Source organism: Oncorhynchus clarkii, chromosome 25, assembly GCF_045791955.1.
Source record: "Oncorhynchus clarkii lewisi isolate Uvic-CL-2024 chromosome 25, UVic_Ocla_1.0, whole genome shotgun sequence".
NCBI lineage: Eukaryota > Metazoa > Chordata > Actinopteri > Salmoniformes > Salmonidae > Oncorhynchus > Oncorhynchus clarkii.
The window spans coordinates 33,913,170-33,932,089 of NC_092171.1; the positions used below are offsets into that span (position 1 = coordinate 33,913,170).

Consider the following 18,920-nt stretch of genomic DNA (forward strand, 5'->3'; position numbering starts at 1 on the left):
GACTGCTGAGAAGGTGTGGAGATCAGGGGTGGACTGGGATCAATAATCGGCCCTGGCATTTCTAGCACACCGGCCATTTTTCCTTGAAGCCCTCATTATTCAGAGGGGTTGGGTTAAATGTGGAAGACACATTTCAGTTAAATGCATTCAGTTGTACAACTGAATTCCCTTTCCCTTTCATTATTAGCCAGATAATTATAATTTTGCGCCAAATAAAAACTAGTTAGACAGTCCCACTAGGCTAAAAATGGATCGAAATGCCAGATACCAGTCCGCCCCTGGGTGGAGTGACAGGTAGAACAATCTATCAATGGACCACATCATTAAAGTTATTTATTTGACATTTTGCCGGATGATATCTCTTGATGCACTGACTCGTTTTCAAGAGAGTCCAAAAGTTTTATTTTTTTATAATAAAACAACAAAAATAATTAGTAACAAGAAAAATATGGCAACTACCGTCTAACAATAATAACAATGAAATAATATATATATATATATATTTTTTTTTTAACTTACATTAACAGCATAAAAAAATTATTGTACAACTACGAATAGGCCTATAACTACTGCTACAACTACTAATATAACTAATAAAAACTACTGCTACAACTACTGCTACAACTAATAACAACTACTGCTACATCTACTGCTACAACTACTAATACAACTAATAAAAACTACTGCTACAACTACTAATACAAATAATAAAACTACTGCTACATCTACTGCTACAACTACTAATACAACTAATAAAAACTACTGCTACAACTACTAATACAAATAATAAAACTACTGCTACAACTAATAACAACTACTGCTACATCTACTGCTACAACTACTAATACAACTAATAAAAACTACTGCTACAACTACTAATACAAATAATAAAACTACTGCTACATCTACTGCTACAAATACTGCTACAACTAATAAAAACTACTGCTACAACTAATAAAAACTACTGCTACAACTACTGCTACAACTAATAAAAACTACTGCTACAACTACTAATACAAATAATAAAACTACTGCTACAACTAATAAAAACTACTGCTACAACTACTAATACAAATAATAAAACTACTGCTACAACTAATAAAAACTACTGCTACAACTACTAATACAAATAATAAAACTACTGCTACAACTAATAAAAACTACTGCTACAACTACCAATACAACTAATAAAACTACTGCTACAACTACCAATACAACTAATAAAAACTACTGCTACAACTAATAAAAACTACTGCTACAACTACTAATTCAAATAATAAAACTACTGCTACAACTACTAACACAACTAATAAAAACTACTCCTACAACTACTAATACAACTAATAAAAACTACTGCTACAACTACTAATACAAATAATAAAACTACTGCTACAACTACTAACACAACTAATAAAAACTACTCCTACAACTACTAACACAAATAATAAAACTACTGCTACAACTACTGCTACAACGAATAAAAACTACTGCTACAACTACTAATACAACTAATAAAAAGTACTGCTACAACTACTGCTACAACTAATAACAACTACTGCTACAACTACTATTACAAATAATAAAACTACTGCTACAACTAATAAAACAAAGTACCTATAATATATACAGTACCAGTCAAATGTTTGGACACACCTACACATTCAAGGGGTTTTCGTTATTTTTACTATTTTCTACATTGTAGAATAATAGTGAAGACATCAAAACTATGAAATAACACATGGAATCATGTAGTAAGCAAAACAAATCTAAATATATATATATATTTTTTTTCTTCAAAGTACCCACCCTTTGCCTTGATAACAGCTTTGCACATTCTTGGCATTCTCTCTTGGCCTTCCATTTGCACACTCTTGGCATTCTCTCTCTTGGCATTCTCTCAGCTTCATGAGGAATGCTTTTCCAACAGTCGTGAAGGAGTTCCTACATATGCTGAGCACTTGTTGGCTGCTTTCCTTCATTCTGATGTCCAACTCATCTCAATTTGGTTGAGGTTGGGTGATTGTAGAGGCCAGGTCATCCGATGCAGCACTCTCCTTGGTCAAATAGCCCTTACACAGCCTGGAGGTGTATTTTGGGTCATTGTCCTGTTGAAAAACAAGTGATATCGCTGCAGAATTCTGTGGTAGTTTTGGTGGTTAAGTGTGCCTTGAATTCTAAATAAATCACCTGAAGTATCACCCGCAAAGCACCCCCACACCATCACACCTCCTCCTCCATGCTTCACGGTGGGAACCACACATGTGGAGATAATCTGTTCACCTACTCTGCGTCTCACAAAGACAGGGCAGTTGGAACCAAAAATCTCCAATTTGGACTCATCAGACCAAAGGACATATTTCCACTTCCACTTAATGCCAATTGCTTGTGTTTCTTGGCCCAAGCAAGTCTCTTCTTCATATTGGTGTCCTTTAGTAGTGGTTTCTTTGCAGCAATTCCACCATGAAGTCCTGATTCATGGTGTCTCCTCTGAACAGTTCATGTTGAGATGTGTCGGTTACTTGAACTCTGTGAAGCATTTATTTGGGCTGCAATCTGAGGTGCAGTTAACTCTAATGAACTTATCCTATACAGCAGAGGTAACTCTGGGTCTTCCTTTCCTGTGGTGGTCCTCATGAGAGCCAGTTTCATCATAGTGCTTGATGGTTTTTGCGACTGCACTTGAAGAAACGTTCAAAGTTCTTGACATGTTATGCATTGACTGACCTTCTTGTCTTAAAGTAATGATGGACTGTCGTTTCTCTTTGCTTATTTGAGCTGTTCATGGCATAATATGGACTTGGTATTTTACCAAATAGGGCTATCTTCTGTATACCACCTCTACCTTGTCGCAACACAACTGATTGGCTCAAATGCCTTAAGAACTCCTCTAGCCTAGTGGTTAGAGCATTGGACTAGTAACCAAAAGGTTGCAAGTTCAAACCCCTGAGCTGACTAGGTACAGATCTGTCATTTTGCCCCTGAACAGGCAGTTAACCCACTGTTCCTAGGCCATCATTGAAAATAAGAATTTGTTTTTAACTAACTTGCCTAGTTAAATAAAGGTTAAAAAAAACAACAACAAAAAACAAGGCAAACCTGTTAATTGAAATGCATTCCAGGTGACTACCTCATGAAGCTGATTGAGAGAATACCACGAGTGTGCAAAGCTGTCATCAAGGCAAAGGTTGGCTACATTGAAGAATCTCAAATATGTGTTATTTCATAGTTTTGATGTCTTCACTATTATTCTATTATGAGTAGGTGTGTCCAAACCTTTGACTGGTACTGTACATAGAACACATTTACAAATATCTTCACATGGTGATGTTTGTATTAGTTAAAAACACATTTGAAAAATGACTTTTTAAAATTCACAGTGTACATTCTATCTATCTATCTATCTATCTATCTATCTATCTATCTATCTATCTATCTATCTATCTATCTATCTATCTATCTATCTATCTATCATATAGCCTACCCCTATATACATTTTAGTAATTTGCAGAAACATGCAGTCACTATACAAATACAGGCAAGTGGAAATGGCTTTTCATTTAGAGGGCATGATCAAGTGTAGAGTTTGAAAGGAAATGATCCTAAATCTCAATAACATAAAAGCTTTTCTAGTATGGTCACAATGGGCAGTTGCTACTTCAACAAAGCACAATATTAACTTCCTGTAAGCGTTGGGTAGCAGCAGATCACGTACATCAAGTGTGTTGTTACTGTTAGCCATACTTGACAGCCAGTCAAAGGTCTAAGTTGCTGTTGGTCACTCCCTTCACAATCAAGCATTTTCAACAAGGACAACCTGGGTCAGTTTTGAACTATGTAATAAATGTGAAATATGATTAGTATAAAACGAGCATGACAAGCAGGGTCTTATTCAGTCTTCTATTGCCTATGAGACAAATTAAACTGGTCATGTGGTAGGCCAGGTGCTTTCAAGTGTAACCATTACTATAGTGTCCAGGATATCCACTATACATACTGGGAATAATTAAAACAAGGTAAAATGACCACACTGTTGTCTCTCAACCATTCACACCCTCTCTCTTTCCTGTGACTTGAATCTGTCAGATGATTGAAAAAAACTCAAATGTGAAAAAAATCTGAATCAGAATGGGGTGTAGCCTCTGTCATCATTGTGGTTTACTTAATTAATATAGTCTGTAACGGGGTAGAGTGAATAGTTACAGGAAATTAAAGATTTATGAATTGGCAATTGTGCATACAAAGGCCTTGTTAATATAATGAAACGTTGTGCAATCACCCCAAACAGAGGACAGAACGAGACATTCACATTACATAGATCATTATTGTGGTACGCTTGGCAAAGCGGGACATTTGATTTAGCAGAATATCATCTCAATTCTCTGAGACAAATTAAGCTGTGAAATGCTATCATTTCTCAATTCTGAAGCACATCAAAGATATGAAATGGTCAGAATTCTAGCATTAAATGCATTACACTAGCCTATAATAAAGGCCTAATACTAGCCTATAATAAAGGCCTAATACTAGCCTATATTAAATGCCTAATACTAGCCTACATTAAAGGCCTAATACTAGCCTACATTAAAGGCCTAATACTAGCCTATATTAAATGCCTAATACTAGCCTACATTAAAGGCCTAATACTAGCCTACATTAAAGGCCTAATACTAGCCTACATTAAAGGCCTAATACAAGGCTACATTAAATGCCTGGTACTATCCTATATTAAATGCCTAGTACTAGCCTATATTAAATGCCTGGTACTAGCCTATATTAAAGGCCTAATACTAGCCTACATTAAATGCCTGGTACTAGCCTATATTAAAGGCCTAATACTATCCTATATTAAAGGCCTAATACTACTTTATTATGGGCATACCACTCACACAGTAATGTGTCCGGATTGAAGAGTCATTCGATGGCTACTATCCCACAGATGGACCAGGCAAGTTGGCTGGGCTCCAGTCCCTAATTGCATGTTTACATCTCAAGATATCCTATTTCAGATCCACCAGCTGTGAGCCAGTTGATCATAACTTACCACAGGGGTTTCATTGAGTTCAAAGGTTAAGTCTGTTAGATGTGCACATGCAAATAGACCTATAGGCTTATCTATCTATTTTACTACAAGTCCTACTGTGGTATGTGGTAATAACACAGCGGTCAGGGAATGAAACCATGTGAAATGAAATAATCATGTAGTAGAGCATAGCATGATTACTGAGTTGGGTCCAAAACAAAATGTAAACAATGAACACAGTATGGGAGAAACATTCTCAGCCACCAGCTATGACAACAAAAACACTAAGAACAGAATGTGTTTGTGTGTGTGTTTGTGTGCGTGCGTGTACGTGCGAGCATGTGTGTGTTTGTGTATCATTTAACGTTCTGATTTATGACCTACTAATAACAAATAGCAACATCAACATTATATGCGTTTTACTCAACTCTAGTCTACGGTGGATCAACAGCACAAACACAACTGAATGCGTTTCCCAAAAAGAGGTAGGTTAGGCTACTTTTCATCGGTTTCAACCAATGTCTAAAAAATAGCGGGGTGGCTCACGATCTGCTTTGATTCGACCCAGCAAGACGGACAAGGAGGCAGCGGCCGATGCAGGCTGACTTCACAAAATAACGGTCCAATATAGCCACACAAAACATAAGCATTTCGTTTGTTTATAAGAAAACGTCACAATACACTTGTCATTCTTGGTAAATGTGAGCGTCTTATGTCAATACAGCATTATTCATTTAAAGACGTAAGATGGAGAAACGTCGCAGTTCATTGTCCCTGGATGGTGATTGAATTGTATTTCTCATACTTAATAAAATGTTAATTAACATAACCATTATATGCACAATGTAGCAAAACTGAACGAACTTTCTGTGCATGAATGACTTTCATAAGGAAGATGCGAATTCTAACCGAACCTTGTCCTACAACTCGTTAGTGTAAATCTGTGTCCGCTATTTTGTTACCTCTCGGCTGCGGTCGAAGCACGCAAATAGCAACAGGCCAGGGATGGAGGGAGAAGGGAGACGGCGCAGACACCAATTCCTATTGTCTGCAACACAATATATAAGAAATTGGCTTACCTGGCTTTATCTCATTGAGCTTGCATTTCTTCAAGGTCTATATTCTGCCTGAACATGATGCTTTGAGTTGTAAACTGTCTGAAGACAGAAGGCGGAAACAGGAACTGGGTAGGAGCAGGACTGCTGCGCGCCTGACGAGTAGTCACTCCGCTATGCTTGGCTTCTAATGAGGAGACTCGAATTGCCACAGAGCCCCATTGCGCATGCTTGCGTCAATTCAATGACCGGTTCGATCTGCTCACACTCCATCCAGTCTTCTGGACTAGGCGACAATGATGCGTCGTCATTTTAAAAATCGGAACCTTTTGAACTTTATTGTGTTCTACCCTTATTATATGAGGCTATTTGGTATTACCAGAATATACGTTGAAATTGAACAGCTCGAATTGAACAGCTCAACAAGCAGGTGTTTTAATTATATTTATTTGTGAGGCTCTGAAAAATCTGAAGATAGTGTGCAATCATAAAATTCAATTTCTGTGGAAAGGGTTCTACATGGAACCCAAAACTGTTCTACTTGGAACCAAAAGGGTTCTATCTGCAGCCGACGAACCCTTTTAGGGTCCCCTTTTTGAAAAAAAAAATTCTAAGTGTGGTCAGGTATACAGGAGTAGGACTAGGACTAGGTTATTTCACGAGCTATAAAAGTGGATTTTATCCCAGACTTAGAAAGAGTCCGTGGCAGGTGGGTGTATATCATGTCATGGCATCTGTTTAGCATACTGTCCAGGAAACAGACGCTTTATTGGCTAACGAATGTTTCCCTGACATTAAGCTGACACTGTCCAAACAATCATTATGTTATGGTCCCTTTATGATATGCAAATCATTTGGACAGACTCATTTCCCTAATACCTGCACTAAGATAACATTTCTAACAGCAGCACACTGTGTCTGTATTCATAAAGTACACCAGATTACTAGGAGTATTGGTATAGGATCAGTTTTGCCATTTAAATCACAATGAATAAGACTACATGAATAGGGAGGATCCAATCTTAGACCAGACACTACTACTCTAAGACACTTTTTTTAATATGGGCCCTGAACCGCAGCCATATAGTCATAAACCCTGGTAAATTAGAAACGCTCAATGTTCTATGCTTGCCAATAATGCAGTTTTTGTAAAACAACCTTGACTGTTTGGCAAATGTACACCTGGAAGAAGCTAGCCAAATAACCTATAGGCCTGTTACTCTAGTATACACTAGATAGCATAGCCACAGAAAGTGGTCTTGTTTTCATAAACCAACACTGTTGTGCTAGTTCCATCCAGTGGTAATAACCTTGTAATACAGCCATTGTTGAGAGGCCAGGGTTTCAAACTTTTCCTGCAAGTTGTCATAGTGCATGAAATGTAAAAAAATAATAATAATAATGTTTTAAGTCAATGGCCAATGTATTGACAAAATGCATTTTCACAGTTTAAATGTTGATGTTCAAAATGAAAGATATAAAAGCTTATTTCGGTTTAGTAAGTAAACAAACCATCAAAATAAATACAACATTGTTACATATGAATCCACTAATTTTCTCCTGAACAGAATGGGATACAAATGTGTCATGCCTGCTCCCGCTCTTCCCCCCTGGCGCTCGAGGGCGCCAGGTTCCCCAGCATTACACACTCCTGCAAACATCATTACACACACCTGCCATCCCCCGTCACGCGCATCAGCGATTATTGGGCTCACCTGGACTCAATCACCTATGTCATTACCTCCCTTATATCTGTCTGTTCCCCTGCTCTGTTCCCTGCTTCAGCATTGTTTGTCGAACGCTGTGCCTGTCTTGTTTCATGCCTGTTCCTTATTAAATGTTGACTCCCAGTACCTGCTTCTCATCTCCGGCATCGGTCCTTACACAAATGTATATTTTTGGGGAGGGGTGTGGTAAGACACCGGAAGGAAGTGAGATAATGTGAAACATAAGAATGGCACTGTCAAGATCAGATATTCGTCTCCTGAGTATTCCCCTAACACCTTAGTTCGAGGTGTACTTACCTACGCTACAAACAAAATAATATTGTTTGTTGAGACGTAGACCCGATGGCAATGGTGAGACTGAGAATACCTTGTCTGTTGGCCTAGAGTAGGATCAGATCAGATCAAATTGTATTAGTCACATGTGCCGAATACAACATGTGTAGACCTTACAGTGGAATGCTTACCTAGAAGCCCATTACCAACAATGCAGTTTAAAAAATATGAATAAGAATAAGAAATAAAAGGAACAAGTAGTTAAAGAGAAGCAGTAAAATAACAATAGGGAGACTATATACAGGGGGTACAGAGTCAATGTGCGGTGGGTGGCACTGGTTAGTTGTGGTAATATGTACATGTAGGTAGAGTTATTAAAATGACTATGCATAGATAATATGCATAATATGCATCAATCTTAGTCCTGTATTGACACTTTGCCTGTTTGAGCTGCAGCTCCTTGAAAGCGGCAGCTCTAGCCTTTAGCTCGGTGTGAATGTTGCCTGTAATCCATGGCTTCTGGTTGGGGTATGTATGTACGTTCGCTGTGGGGATGACATCGTCAATGCAATTATTGATGAAGCCAATGACAGATTTGGTGTACTCCTCAATGCCATTGGAAGAATCCCAGAACATATTCCAGTCTGTGCTAGCAAAACAGTCCTGTTGCTTAGCATCTGCTTCTTCTGACCACTTTCATAATGACCGAGTCACTGGTGCTTCCTGCTTTAATATTAGCTTGTAAGCAGGAATCAGGAAGATAGAATTATGGTTTGATTTTCCAAATGGAGGGCGAGGGCGAGCTTTGTAAGCGTATCTGTGTGTGGAGTAAATGTGGTCTGGAGTTTTTTTCTCTCTGGTTGCATATTTAACATGCTGATAGAAATTTGGTAAAATGGATTTAAGTTTCCCTGCATTAAAGTCCTCGGCCAATAGGAGCGCCGCCTCTGGATGAACGTTTTCCTGTTTGCTTATTGCACACCGGTATTTCTACTTGCACATCCTCATCTGCACATCTATGACTCCAGTGTTAATTGCTAAATTGTAATTACTTTGCCACTTACCTCCTTACTTCATTTGTACACACTGTATACAGATACTTATATTGTGTTATTGACTGTACGTTTGTTTATCCCATGTCTTTGTTGTTGTTTTTGTCGCACTGCTTTGCTTTATCTTGGCCAGGTCGCATTTGTGGCCTACCTGGTTAAATAAAGGTGACATTTAAAAAATTAAAACATTTAAATTGCGGAATACAGTTCATTGAGTGAGGTCTTAGTGCCAGCATCAATCTGTGGTGGTATGTAGACAGCTACGAAAAATACAGATGAAAACTCTCTAGGTAGATAGTGTGTTCTACAGCTTATCATGAGATACTCTACCTCAGGCGAGAAAAACCTTGAGACTTCCTTAGATATCATGCACCTGCTGTTGTTTACAAATATAAATAGTCTGCCCCCTTGTCTTATCAGACACAGCTGTTCTATCCTGCCGATACAGCATATAACCAGCCAGCTGTATGTTAATAATGTCGTCGTTCAGCCACGACTATGTGAATCAAATCAAATCAAAATGTATTTGTCACGTGCGCCGTATACCTTACAGTGAAATGCTTACTTACAGGCTCTAACCAATAGTGCGCAAAAAAGGTATGTGTGTGTAGGTTAGTAAATAATTAAAACAACAGTATAAAGACATTTGAAAATAAAAGTAGCAAGGCTATATACAGACACCGGTTAGTCAGGTTTTTTGAGATAGTAAGTACATGTAGGTATGGTTAAAGTGACTATGCATATATGATGAACATATGATGAAGCATAAGATATTACAGTTTTTAATGTCCCGTTGGTAATCTAACTCGTACATCTTCAATTTTATTTTCCAACGATTGCATGTTAGCTAGTAGAATGGAAGGCAGTGTTTTTTTCCCGATCGCCTACGAATTCACAGTAGGCAGCCCGATCTCCGTGGAATAGTGGTGAGGTTTTAGTGGGTGCAGTATTAGTTGGTAGGACAATTTTTTCAGTGTAAAGATTTAACGTAACAGTAGGATGATACACAGCCAATACAGTCGGTGGCGGCATGCACTTATAACATTTGTTTGTTGACCGCCATAATACCAAATAAGAAGAAGGAAAAATAAGAAGAAGAAGAAAAAGAAGATGAGGAGGAGGGTATAGGTAGCGGGCGTGGGAAAGATGTTTGCTCGAGCTCCTGCACATGCGTCGTGACTTGTGAAGCTTCAGTCTGTGTCATAGCAACCGGAGAGGACAACATGGTGAGTTGTTTGGCTCATAAAATATTTTGTGAATGTCGTTTATCAGTAACTTGCTATCTTGAAAGATTATTTTGCATTAAAAACAATGTTGACATTGTAGCTATAATACTATTAAATGTGTGCTAGCTACTGCCATAAACACGAACGACGCACGAGTCTCAGCCCCACCTAAGGCGTTAACTTTAGCTAGCTGAACGACGTTAGTTAAGGACTAAAAGGACACGCCTGACGCCCAAACCGATATTTCGATTCATCATTTCAAAAAAAAAAATGTGGGTTAGGGTCAGTGTTAGGTTTTTACGTTTAAGCGTTAGCTGTGTCCATGTAGTCTCTCCCGTAACCTGTCTGCTAGGAAATAGCTATCATTCTCCAGCCGTGATCTTGTGAATGTAACATAACGTTAATATATTATGCATCTGTTTGACAGCTTGACAGTATGAAGATCAACTCGTGTATGTCCAGCTACTGCTAACGTTAGCTAGCTTGCTACCTAACGTTAGCTATTAACGTTAACTAAAGACACTCAACTAACTTTAGGGTGCTATGTTCTGTTTACGTTAGCTTTGCTAGGATCTGAATGATTGATTTGTGCATGATTCACTTCTATAACTGACAGCTGTTTGTCAGTGGTAGCATTTATTACATTAAAATAAGCTAGGCATAACGCAGTTGTAAACGTATCTAATGCAAAGGCCGGTCATAGCTGCAACAGTATAGCTGCACGATTAGCTGATGGATTTGCATGACTACTGACTGAGATTTTATCAGTTGAACTAGAAGTTTGTATTATTGTTTCACAGGCAAAACCAACAACCATAAAAGAAGCCCTTGTGAAATGGGTAAGTGCATCAGAGCTCTCTCTTAGCCTGGTCCCAGATAACTTCTGTTTGTGCTGTTTTGTTAACTCTCATGGCAATTGCCAATCGGGTTTGGCATTACAGCACAAACAGATTTTGGACCAGTCTAGTTCTCTCCTACATAAAAAAGGAGAACAGTTGGCGACCTTGTGTGATTTCAACAGGAGGAGAAGGCAGGAGAGAAGGTGGGGGAGGCGAAAGCAGTCAAGCTGTATGGTCAGATTCCTCCTATTGAGAAGATGGATGCTTCTCTCTCCACCCTCATCAACTGCGAGTGAGTGAAACCTTATTCCTCTTAATTCTGAGACCTAATTTCATAGTACAAGGATGGTAATTCAATATAGGAATATCTGGGGCTCTATTCATTCATAAATCTGATTCTCCTCTGTGAAACTTTATCCAGCTTTGGTCTGAAACCTATTTCAATAGATGGGTGGTCACACACACACTCTATAAGAATGTTATGCTGCTGTTCTTTTCTTTAATAAATCTGATTCTCCACTTCCTGTCACTGTGTTGATTCTCCACTTCCTGTCACTGTGTTCTTCTGAACAGGAAATTGTCCCTGTCTACAAACTGCATTGAGAAAATTGCCAACTTGAATGGCCTCAGTGAGTATGCGTCACACTGATGTGTCTTCATGGAAACAACACTTCAACTAGGGCCTTCAATGTAAACGGAGAGAAGGTGTAAAATGTGTAATCATTTAAAAAGCTGAGACATGATGCCTTTTCTCTATCTCACAGAAAACCTACGGATATTATCACTAGGGCGGAACAACATCAAAAATCTAAACGGACTGGTGATTATGGCATTTTTGTGATCTACTATATTACTTGTTGCTATGTTGTAATCTTAGCCCAAGAATGTTCTTGCATAGGATTAGGAAATTAAATGTTTACTCACCTTGTACTGTCTGCAGGAGGCTGTTGGTGACACGCTAGAGGAACTGTGGATTTCCTACAACCTGATAGAGAAGCTAAAAGGAATTCATGTTATGAAGAAGCTCAAGGTCCTCTACATGTCTAACAACCTGGTCAAGGAGTGGGGTAGGCAATGGTTTCATTTCCATGGGCCAAGAGTGTGCCATGTTGCCCTATGTACATAGTCATGGAACACTGGTCATTTGAATAATGTTTACATACAGTTGAAGTCGGAAGTTTACATACATTTAGGTTGGAGTCATTAAAACTAATTTCTAAACCACTCCACAAATTTCTTGATAACAAACTAAAGTTTTGGCAGGTCGGTTTGGACATCTACTTTGTGCATGACTCAAGTAATTTTTCCAAAAATGGTTTACTATCAGATATTTCACTTATAATTCACTGTATCACAATTCCAGTGGGTCAGAAGTTTACATACACTTAGTTGACTGCCTTTAAAACTTCTTTGGGCTAGGCGGCAGTATTCGGAAGTTTGGATGATGAGGTGCCCAAAGTTAACTGCTTGTAACTCAGGCCCAGAAGCTAGGATATGCATGTAATTGGTAGTATTGGATAGAAAACACTCTTATAACGTTTCCAAAACTGTTAAAATAATGTCTGTGAGTATAACATAACTCATATAGCAGGCAAAAACCCAAGAACAATCCATCCAGATTGTTCTTTTTTTTCAGCTCACCTCTGATTACAATGGCTGGGAATGGGAATATTAAAGGAAGTCCTCCCAGATTGCAGTTCCTAGGGCTTCCACTAGATGTCAACAGTCTTTAGAAAGAGTTTCAGGCTTGTTTTTTGTAGTTCTTCTAAGTGGCTCCCATTTTGGCTGTAGTGTTTGTAGCGCGTTCCGGTGAGTGCGCGTACTTCGTTATTTATCTCCGGTAATGGTCTCCGGTATTCTCCGTCTTAAATTTGATCGTTTATTTATATAAAAGGGTACCTGAGGATTGATTAGGAATGTTGTTTGACTTGTTTAGATTAAGTTTATTGGTAATTTACGGGATTCATTTTGTATGCATTTTGAACGAGGGAAACCGGTGGAATACTGAGTCAAGCGCGCCATTGAAACATACTTTTTTTTAATATAAAAAAGGACTTCATCGAACAAAAGGACCATTTGTTATGTAGCTGGGACCCTTGTGATTGCAACCAGATGAAGATCTTCAAAGGTAAGGGATTTACTTTATCGCTATTTCAGACTTTTGTGACGCATCTGCTTGGTTGGAAAATGTATGTAATGCTTTTGTGTGCGGGGCGCTGTCCTCAGATAATCGCATGGTGTGCTTTCGCTGTAAAGCCTTTTTGAAATCTGACAACGCAGCTGGATTAACAAGAAGTTAAGCTTTTAAATGATGTATTACGCTTGTATTTTCATGAACGTTTAATATTACGATTTCTGTCATTTGAATTTGGCACTGCAATTTCACCGGATGTTGTCGATGGGATGCTAGCATCCCAATGATCCGTAAGAAGATAAACAGCTTGGAAAATTCCAGAAAATTATGTCATGGCTTTAGAAGCTTCTGTTAGGCTAATTGACATAATTTCAGTCAATTTGAGGTGCACCTGTGGATGTATTTCAAGGCCTACCTTCAAACTCAGTGCCTCTTTGCTTGACATCATGGGAAAATCAAAAGAAAAATTGTAGACCTCCACAGGTCTGGTTCGTCCTTAGCCAAATACATTAAAACTCAGTTTTTCACAATTCCTGACATTTAATCAGAGTAAAAAGTCCCTGTCTTAGGTTAGTTAGGATCACCACTTTATTTTAAGAATGTGAAATGTCAGAATAATAGTAGAGAGTGATTTATTTCAGCTTTTATTTCTTTCATCATATTCCCATTGGGTCAGAAGTTTACATACACTCACTTAGTATTTGGTATGTTTGGAGGACAAAGGGGATGCTTGCAAGCTGAAGAACACCATCCTACCTGTGAAGCACGGGGTGGCAGCATCATGTTGTGGGGGTGCTTTGCTGCATGAGGGACTGGTGCACCAAGTTAAAGCTTGGTTGCAAATGGGTCTTCCAAATGGACAATGACCCCAAGCATACTTCCAAAGTTGTGGAAAAATGGCTTAAGGACAACAAAGTCAAGGTATTGGAGTGGCGATCACAAAGCCCTGACCTCAACCCTATAGAAAATTTGTGGGCAGAACTTAAAAAGCGTGTGCGAGCAAGGAAGCCTACAAACCTGACTCAGTTACACAAGCTTTGTCAGGAGGAATGGGCCAAAATTTACCCAACTTATTGTGGGACGGCTACCCAAAACATTTGACCCAAGTTAAACAATTTAAAGGCAATGCGACCAAATACTAATTGAGTGTATGTAAACTTCTGACCCACTGGGAATATGATGAAATAAATAAAAGCTGAAATAAATCACTCTCTACTATTATTCTGACATTTCACATTCTTAAAATAAAGTGGTGATCCTAACTAACCTAAGACAGGGACTTTTTACTCTGATTAAATGTCAGGAAATGTGAAAAACTGAGTTTAAATGTATTTGGCTAAGGTGAATGTAAACTTCTGACTTCAACTGTACTATTTATATATCTCCTGCTGTACTAAATTTGATTGTTTTACATTTTTTATTATTGTGTGTGTGTTATTTACTGCATTGATCAATACGAACTAGGAAGATAAGCATTTCGCTGCACCCACCATATAACACCTGCTAAACTGTGTACGCGACTAATAAAATGTGATTTGATTTTGATGTTAGCTACACTGTTAGCTACACTGAGTGGTAATTACAATGGTTATATCCTCATTATCATGCCTGCCTCATGAATAAAGTCAATTCTGATAACATGTTTGATGGTCGCCATTACAACTGTGGTTTTCCATTACAGCTGAGTTCGTGAAGCTAGCTGACCTTCCATCCTTAGTGGACATGGTGTTTGTTGGAAACCCCCTGGAGGAGAAGTACTCCGCTGAGGGGAACTGGCTAGAAGAGGCCACCAAGAGGCTGCCCAAGCTGAAGAAACTAGATGGTGAGCCTGTCCACCTTCTATTTGTTTTCTCTAATAGGATGCTATATTCCTAGGACTGTATTGATGTCATCCTAAGCTACTTACTTACTATCAGGCTGATCCAAAGTACACTATTTTGAGCCTATCTTTAAATAGTGTGGCTCTGTATAGAACAGCCTGCTGTCATTTCACATTGCTTATTTCAGTAGTTTTTGCTATTGATGTTTCAACAATCCTTACAGCTTTGGTCTCTATCTCTCCTCTTTAGGGAACCCAGTGATCAAGGCGGATGATGATGACGAGGGAGACAGTTAACACATTCTATTTAATCTCTTACAGTTTACAGATTGTTGTTTTTAAAATATTTTTATTGAAATGGTTTCTATACCAGCATCATTGAGAATCAATCCACCAGGCAATATCCTATTATCTTATTTGTTCTCTTTTTAGATGTTGAATAAGCTCATTCCACTGGTTGGGAGATGACCTCTCATAGAAGCACATTGCTGAAACTTTTACAGCTCCATGGATTTCATGAAATAAAAAGTAATATGAAAGAGTTAGTACAGTTACAATGTTTGTATGTACAGTGGGGCAAAAAAGTCATCAATTGTGCAAGTTCTCCCACTTAAAGATGAGAGAGGCCTGTAATTTTCATCATAGGCACACTTCAACTATGACAGACAAAATGAGAAAAAAAAATCCAGAATATCACATTGTAGGATTTTTAATGAATTTATTTGCAAATTATGGTGGAAAATACATATTTGGTCAATAACAAAAGTTTATCTCAATACTTTGTTATATACCCTTTGTTGGCAATGACAGAGGTCAAACGTTTTCTGTAAGTCTTCACAAGGTTTTCACACACTGTTGCTGGTATTTTGGCCCATTCCTCCATGCAGATCTCCTCTAGAGCAGTGATGTTTTGGGGCTGTTGCTGGGCAACACAGACTTTCAACTCCCTCCAAAGATTTTCTATGGGGTTGAGATCTGGAGACTGGCTAGGACACTCCAGGACCTTGAAATGCTTCTTACGAAGCCACTCCTTCGTTGCCCGGGGGTTGTGTTTGGGATCATTGTCATGCTGAAAGACCCAGCCACGTTTCATCTTCAATGCCCTTGCTGATGGAAGGAGGTTTTCACTCAAAATCTCACGATACATGGCCCCATTCATTCTTTCCTTTACACGGATCAGTCGTCCTGGTCCCTTTGCAGAAAAACAGCCCCAAAGCATGATGTTTCCACCCCCATGCTTCACAGTAGGTATGGTGTTCTTTGGATGCAACTCAGCATTCTTTGTCCTCCAAACACGACGAGTTGAGTTTTTACCAAAAAGTTATATTTTGGTTTCATCTGACCATATGACATTCTCCCAATTTTCTTCTGGATCATCCAAATGCTCTCTAGCAAACTTCAGATGGGCCTGGACATGTACTGGCTTAAGCAGGGGGACACGTCTGGCACTGCAGGATTTGAGTCCTTGGCGGCGTAGTGTGTTACTGATGGTAGGCTTTGTTACTTTGGTCCCAGCTCTCTGCAGGTCATTCACTAGGTCCCCCCGTGTGGTTCTGGGATTTTTGCTCACCGTTCTTGTGATCATTTTGACCCCAGAGGGTAAGATCTTGCGTGGAGCCCCAGATCGAGGGAGATTATCAGTGGTCTTGTATGTCTTCCATTTCCTAATAATTGCTCCCACAGCTGATTTCTTCAAACCAAGCTGCTTACCTATTACAGATTCAGTCTTCCCAGCCTGGTGCAGGTCTACAATTTTGTTTCTGGTGTCCATTGACAGCTCTTTGGTCTTGGCCATAGTGGAGTTTGGAGTGTGACTGTTTGAGGTTGTGGACAGGTGTCTTTTATACTGATAACAAGTTCAAACAGGTGCCATTAATACAGGTAACGAGTGGAGGACAGAGGAGCCTCTTAAAGAAGAAGTTACAGGTCTGTGAGAGCCAGAAATCTTGCTTGTTTGTAGGTGACCAAAAATGTATTTTCCACCATAATTTGCTAATAAATTCATAAAAAATCCTACAATGTGATTTTCTGTTTTTTTTTCTCATTTTGTCTGTCATAGTTGAAGTGTAACTATGATGAAAATTACAGGCCTCTCTCATCTTTTTAAGTGGGAGAACTTGCACAATTGGTGGCTGACTAAATACTTTTTTGCCCCACTGTATGTCACTGTTGCACTTATGAAACAGCCTCCTCTGAGGTAACTACACAAACATTCTAAACGGTACATGCCCATTGGTCTTGTCTATCAGCCGGCTCTCTAGCCTGAGGACAAGGTTACATTCCCATTTGTGAGCAAGACATTTTGTATTTATTTTTAACAACCAACCAAGGTGGGCTATGTGCATGTTGATGCCCTGCTCTTAAAAGCACATTTACATTTTTGTATGGGTGCTGATGGTCTTATTGTCTCAAAATTCCTGACTCGCACTCGGCTTGAATGCATAAAGGACCTCACACTCGGCTTGCATGCATCAAGGACCTCACACTCGGCTTGCATGCATCAAGGACCTCACACTCGGCTTGCATGCATCAAGGACCTCACACTCGGCTTGCATGCATCAAGGACCTCACACTCGGCTTGCATGCATCAAGGACCTCACACTCGGCTTGCATGCATCAATGACCTCACACTCGGCTTGCATGCATCAATGACCTCACACTCGGCTTGCATGCGTAAAGGACCTCACACTCGGCTTGCATGCGTAAAGGACGTTAGTTTCGGACTTGTATGCAGTTTTGAAGGAGGAATATGAGGTTGCACACAACGGGGTGAAGGCTAGAGGAGAACAATTTGAAGTGTTTTCTGTGCATGGATGAATACTGTATTTTAAAAATATGGAAGAACTAAATATATATATTTAGCTCTAGTCTTAGCTAATAGCACTTTTTTTTCTTCTTAAGTTTGTATATTAATAGGCATGTTTTGTATAAAATAAATACATACCGAGACGTTTATGATTTTTTTTAAATAGCATTTTAAATGTTGAAATTTAGTATGTTGCATTAAAAACTATTGAAGTCATGTTTTGTGGTGTTCTATGGGGTTATTTCATGAGGGCATTATAAATATGTACATACACTATTATTTGACAAGACAATGGCGTAATCTATTCAGGTATAAACAATAAGTAAGTCTACTCTTGTTATTGCAGTGTTCATATCACATCTATGAAATCTAGCTCTGCCAGAGTGTCTCTTTTGGGACACTTACCTGGATAAAGGAGGAGGGTTGGAATTGTGACATAAAAAAAAAAACAGAATCGACAGAAGAAAGTTCATTTGTCGTTCTAAACATATTTAAGGTGTTTTTTACTCACTTTTTTTGTCTCCCACAAAGTTAGTACTCTCCTTCAGCATCCATCACAATTACATGACCATGGCCAATTATGCAAATTAGTCGATGACGTCATTTAGCGACTTTTAGGACAGCCAATAGATACTTTCCTTACTGAGGAGTTTGGCGGGAACTGGAACACGCTGTCATACACGTCAATCCAGAGCATCCTAAGCATGCTCAATGGGGGACATGTCTGGTGAGTATGCAGGCCATGTAAGAACTGGGACATGTTCAGCTTTGTTTCAGAACATTAAATTCTCTGGCAATAACTCTGGTGGACATTCCTGCATTCAGCATGTCAATTGCACATACCCTCAACTTGAGACATTGTGGCATTGTGTTGTGTGACAAAACTGCACATTTTGTGGCCTTTTGTCCCTAGCACAAGGTGCACCTGTGTAATGATCATGCTATTTAATCAGCTTCTTTATGTGCGGA

General features: G+C 39.0%; 2 protein-coding genes across 3 annotated transcripts in view; one reads left to right on the plus strand and one right to left on the minus strand.

Annotated features, from left to right (window-relative positions):
* LOC139384026 (alpha-(1,6)-fucosyltransferase-like) overlaps positions 1-6,257 on the minus strand; it is a 181,353-nt gene extending 175,096 nt beyond the window's left edge. Inside the window, exon 1 of one of the 2 annotated variants that reach the window (XM_071128656.1) lies at positions 6,100-6,257. The gene's annotated coding sequence lies outside the window, so the exon portion shown is untranslated. The remainder of the gene's footprint in view (positions 1-6,099) is intronic. The other variant, XM_071128657.1, reaches the window with a different exon arrangement.
* Positions 6,258-10,299: 4,042 nt separating this feature from the next.
* On the plus strand, positions 10,300-18,167 carry LOC139383460 (dynein, axonemal, light chain 1). The gene is made up of 9 exons (XM_071128007.1): positions 10,300-10,353; positions 11,154-11,192; positions 11,375-11,484; positions 11,766-11,821; positions 11,957-12,012; positions 12,133-12,259; positions 15,008-15,148; positions 15,396-15,745; positions 17,234-18,167. Exons 1-8 carry the CDS (start codon positions 10,351-10,353, stop codon positions 15,440-15,442), a joined length of 579 nt encoding a protein of 192 aa, XP_070984108.1. The 5' UTR covers positions 10,300-10,350; the 3' UTR covers positions 15,443-15,745; positions 17,234-18,167.
* Positions 18,168-18,920: the final 753 nt, after the last annotated feature.

Excerpts from the sequence above, each read along its gene's own strand:
- LOC139383460 (XM_071128007.1), top strand. Across the intron at positions 11,822-11,956 it reads TGCCAACTTGAATGGCCTCA|AAAACCTACGGATATTATCA; the intron begins GTGAGTATGCGT and ends TCTATCTCACAG. Across the intron at positions 15,149-15,395 it reads CAAGCTGAAGAAACTAGATG|GGAACCCAGTGATCAAGGCG; the intron begins GTGAGCCTGTCC and ends TCTCCTCTTTAG.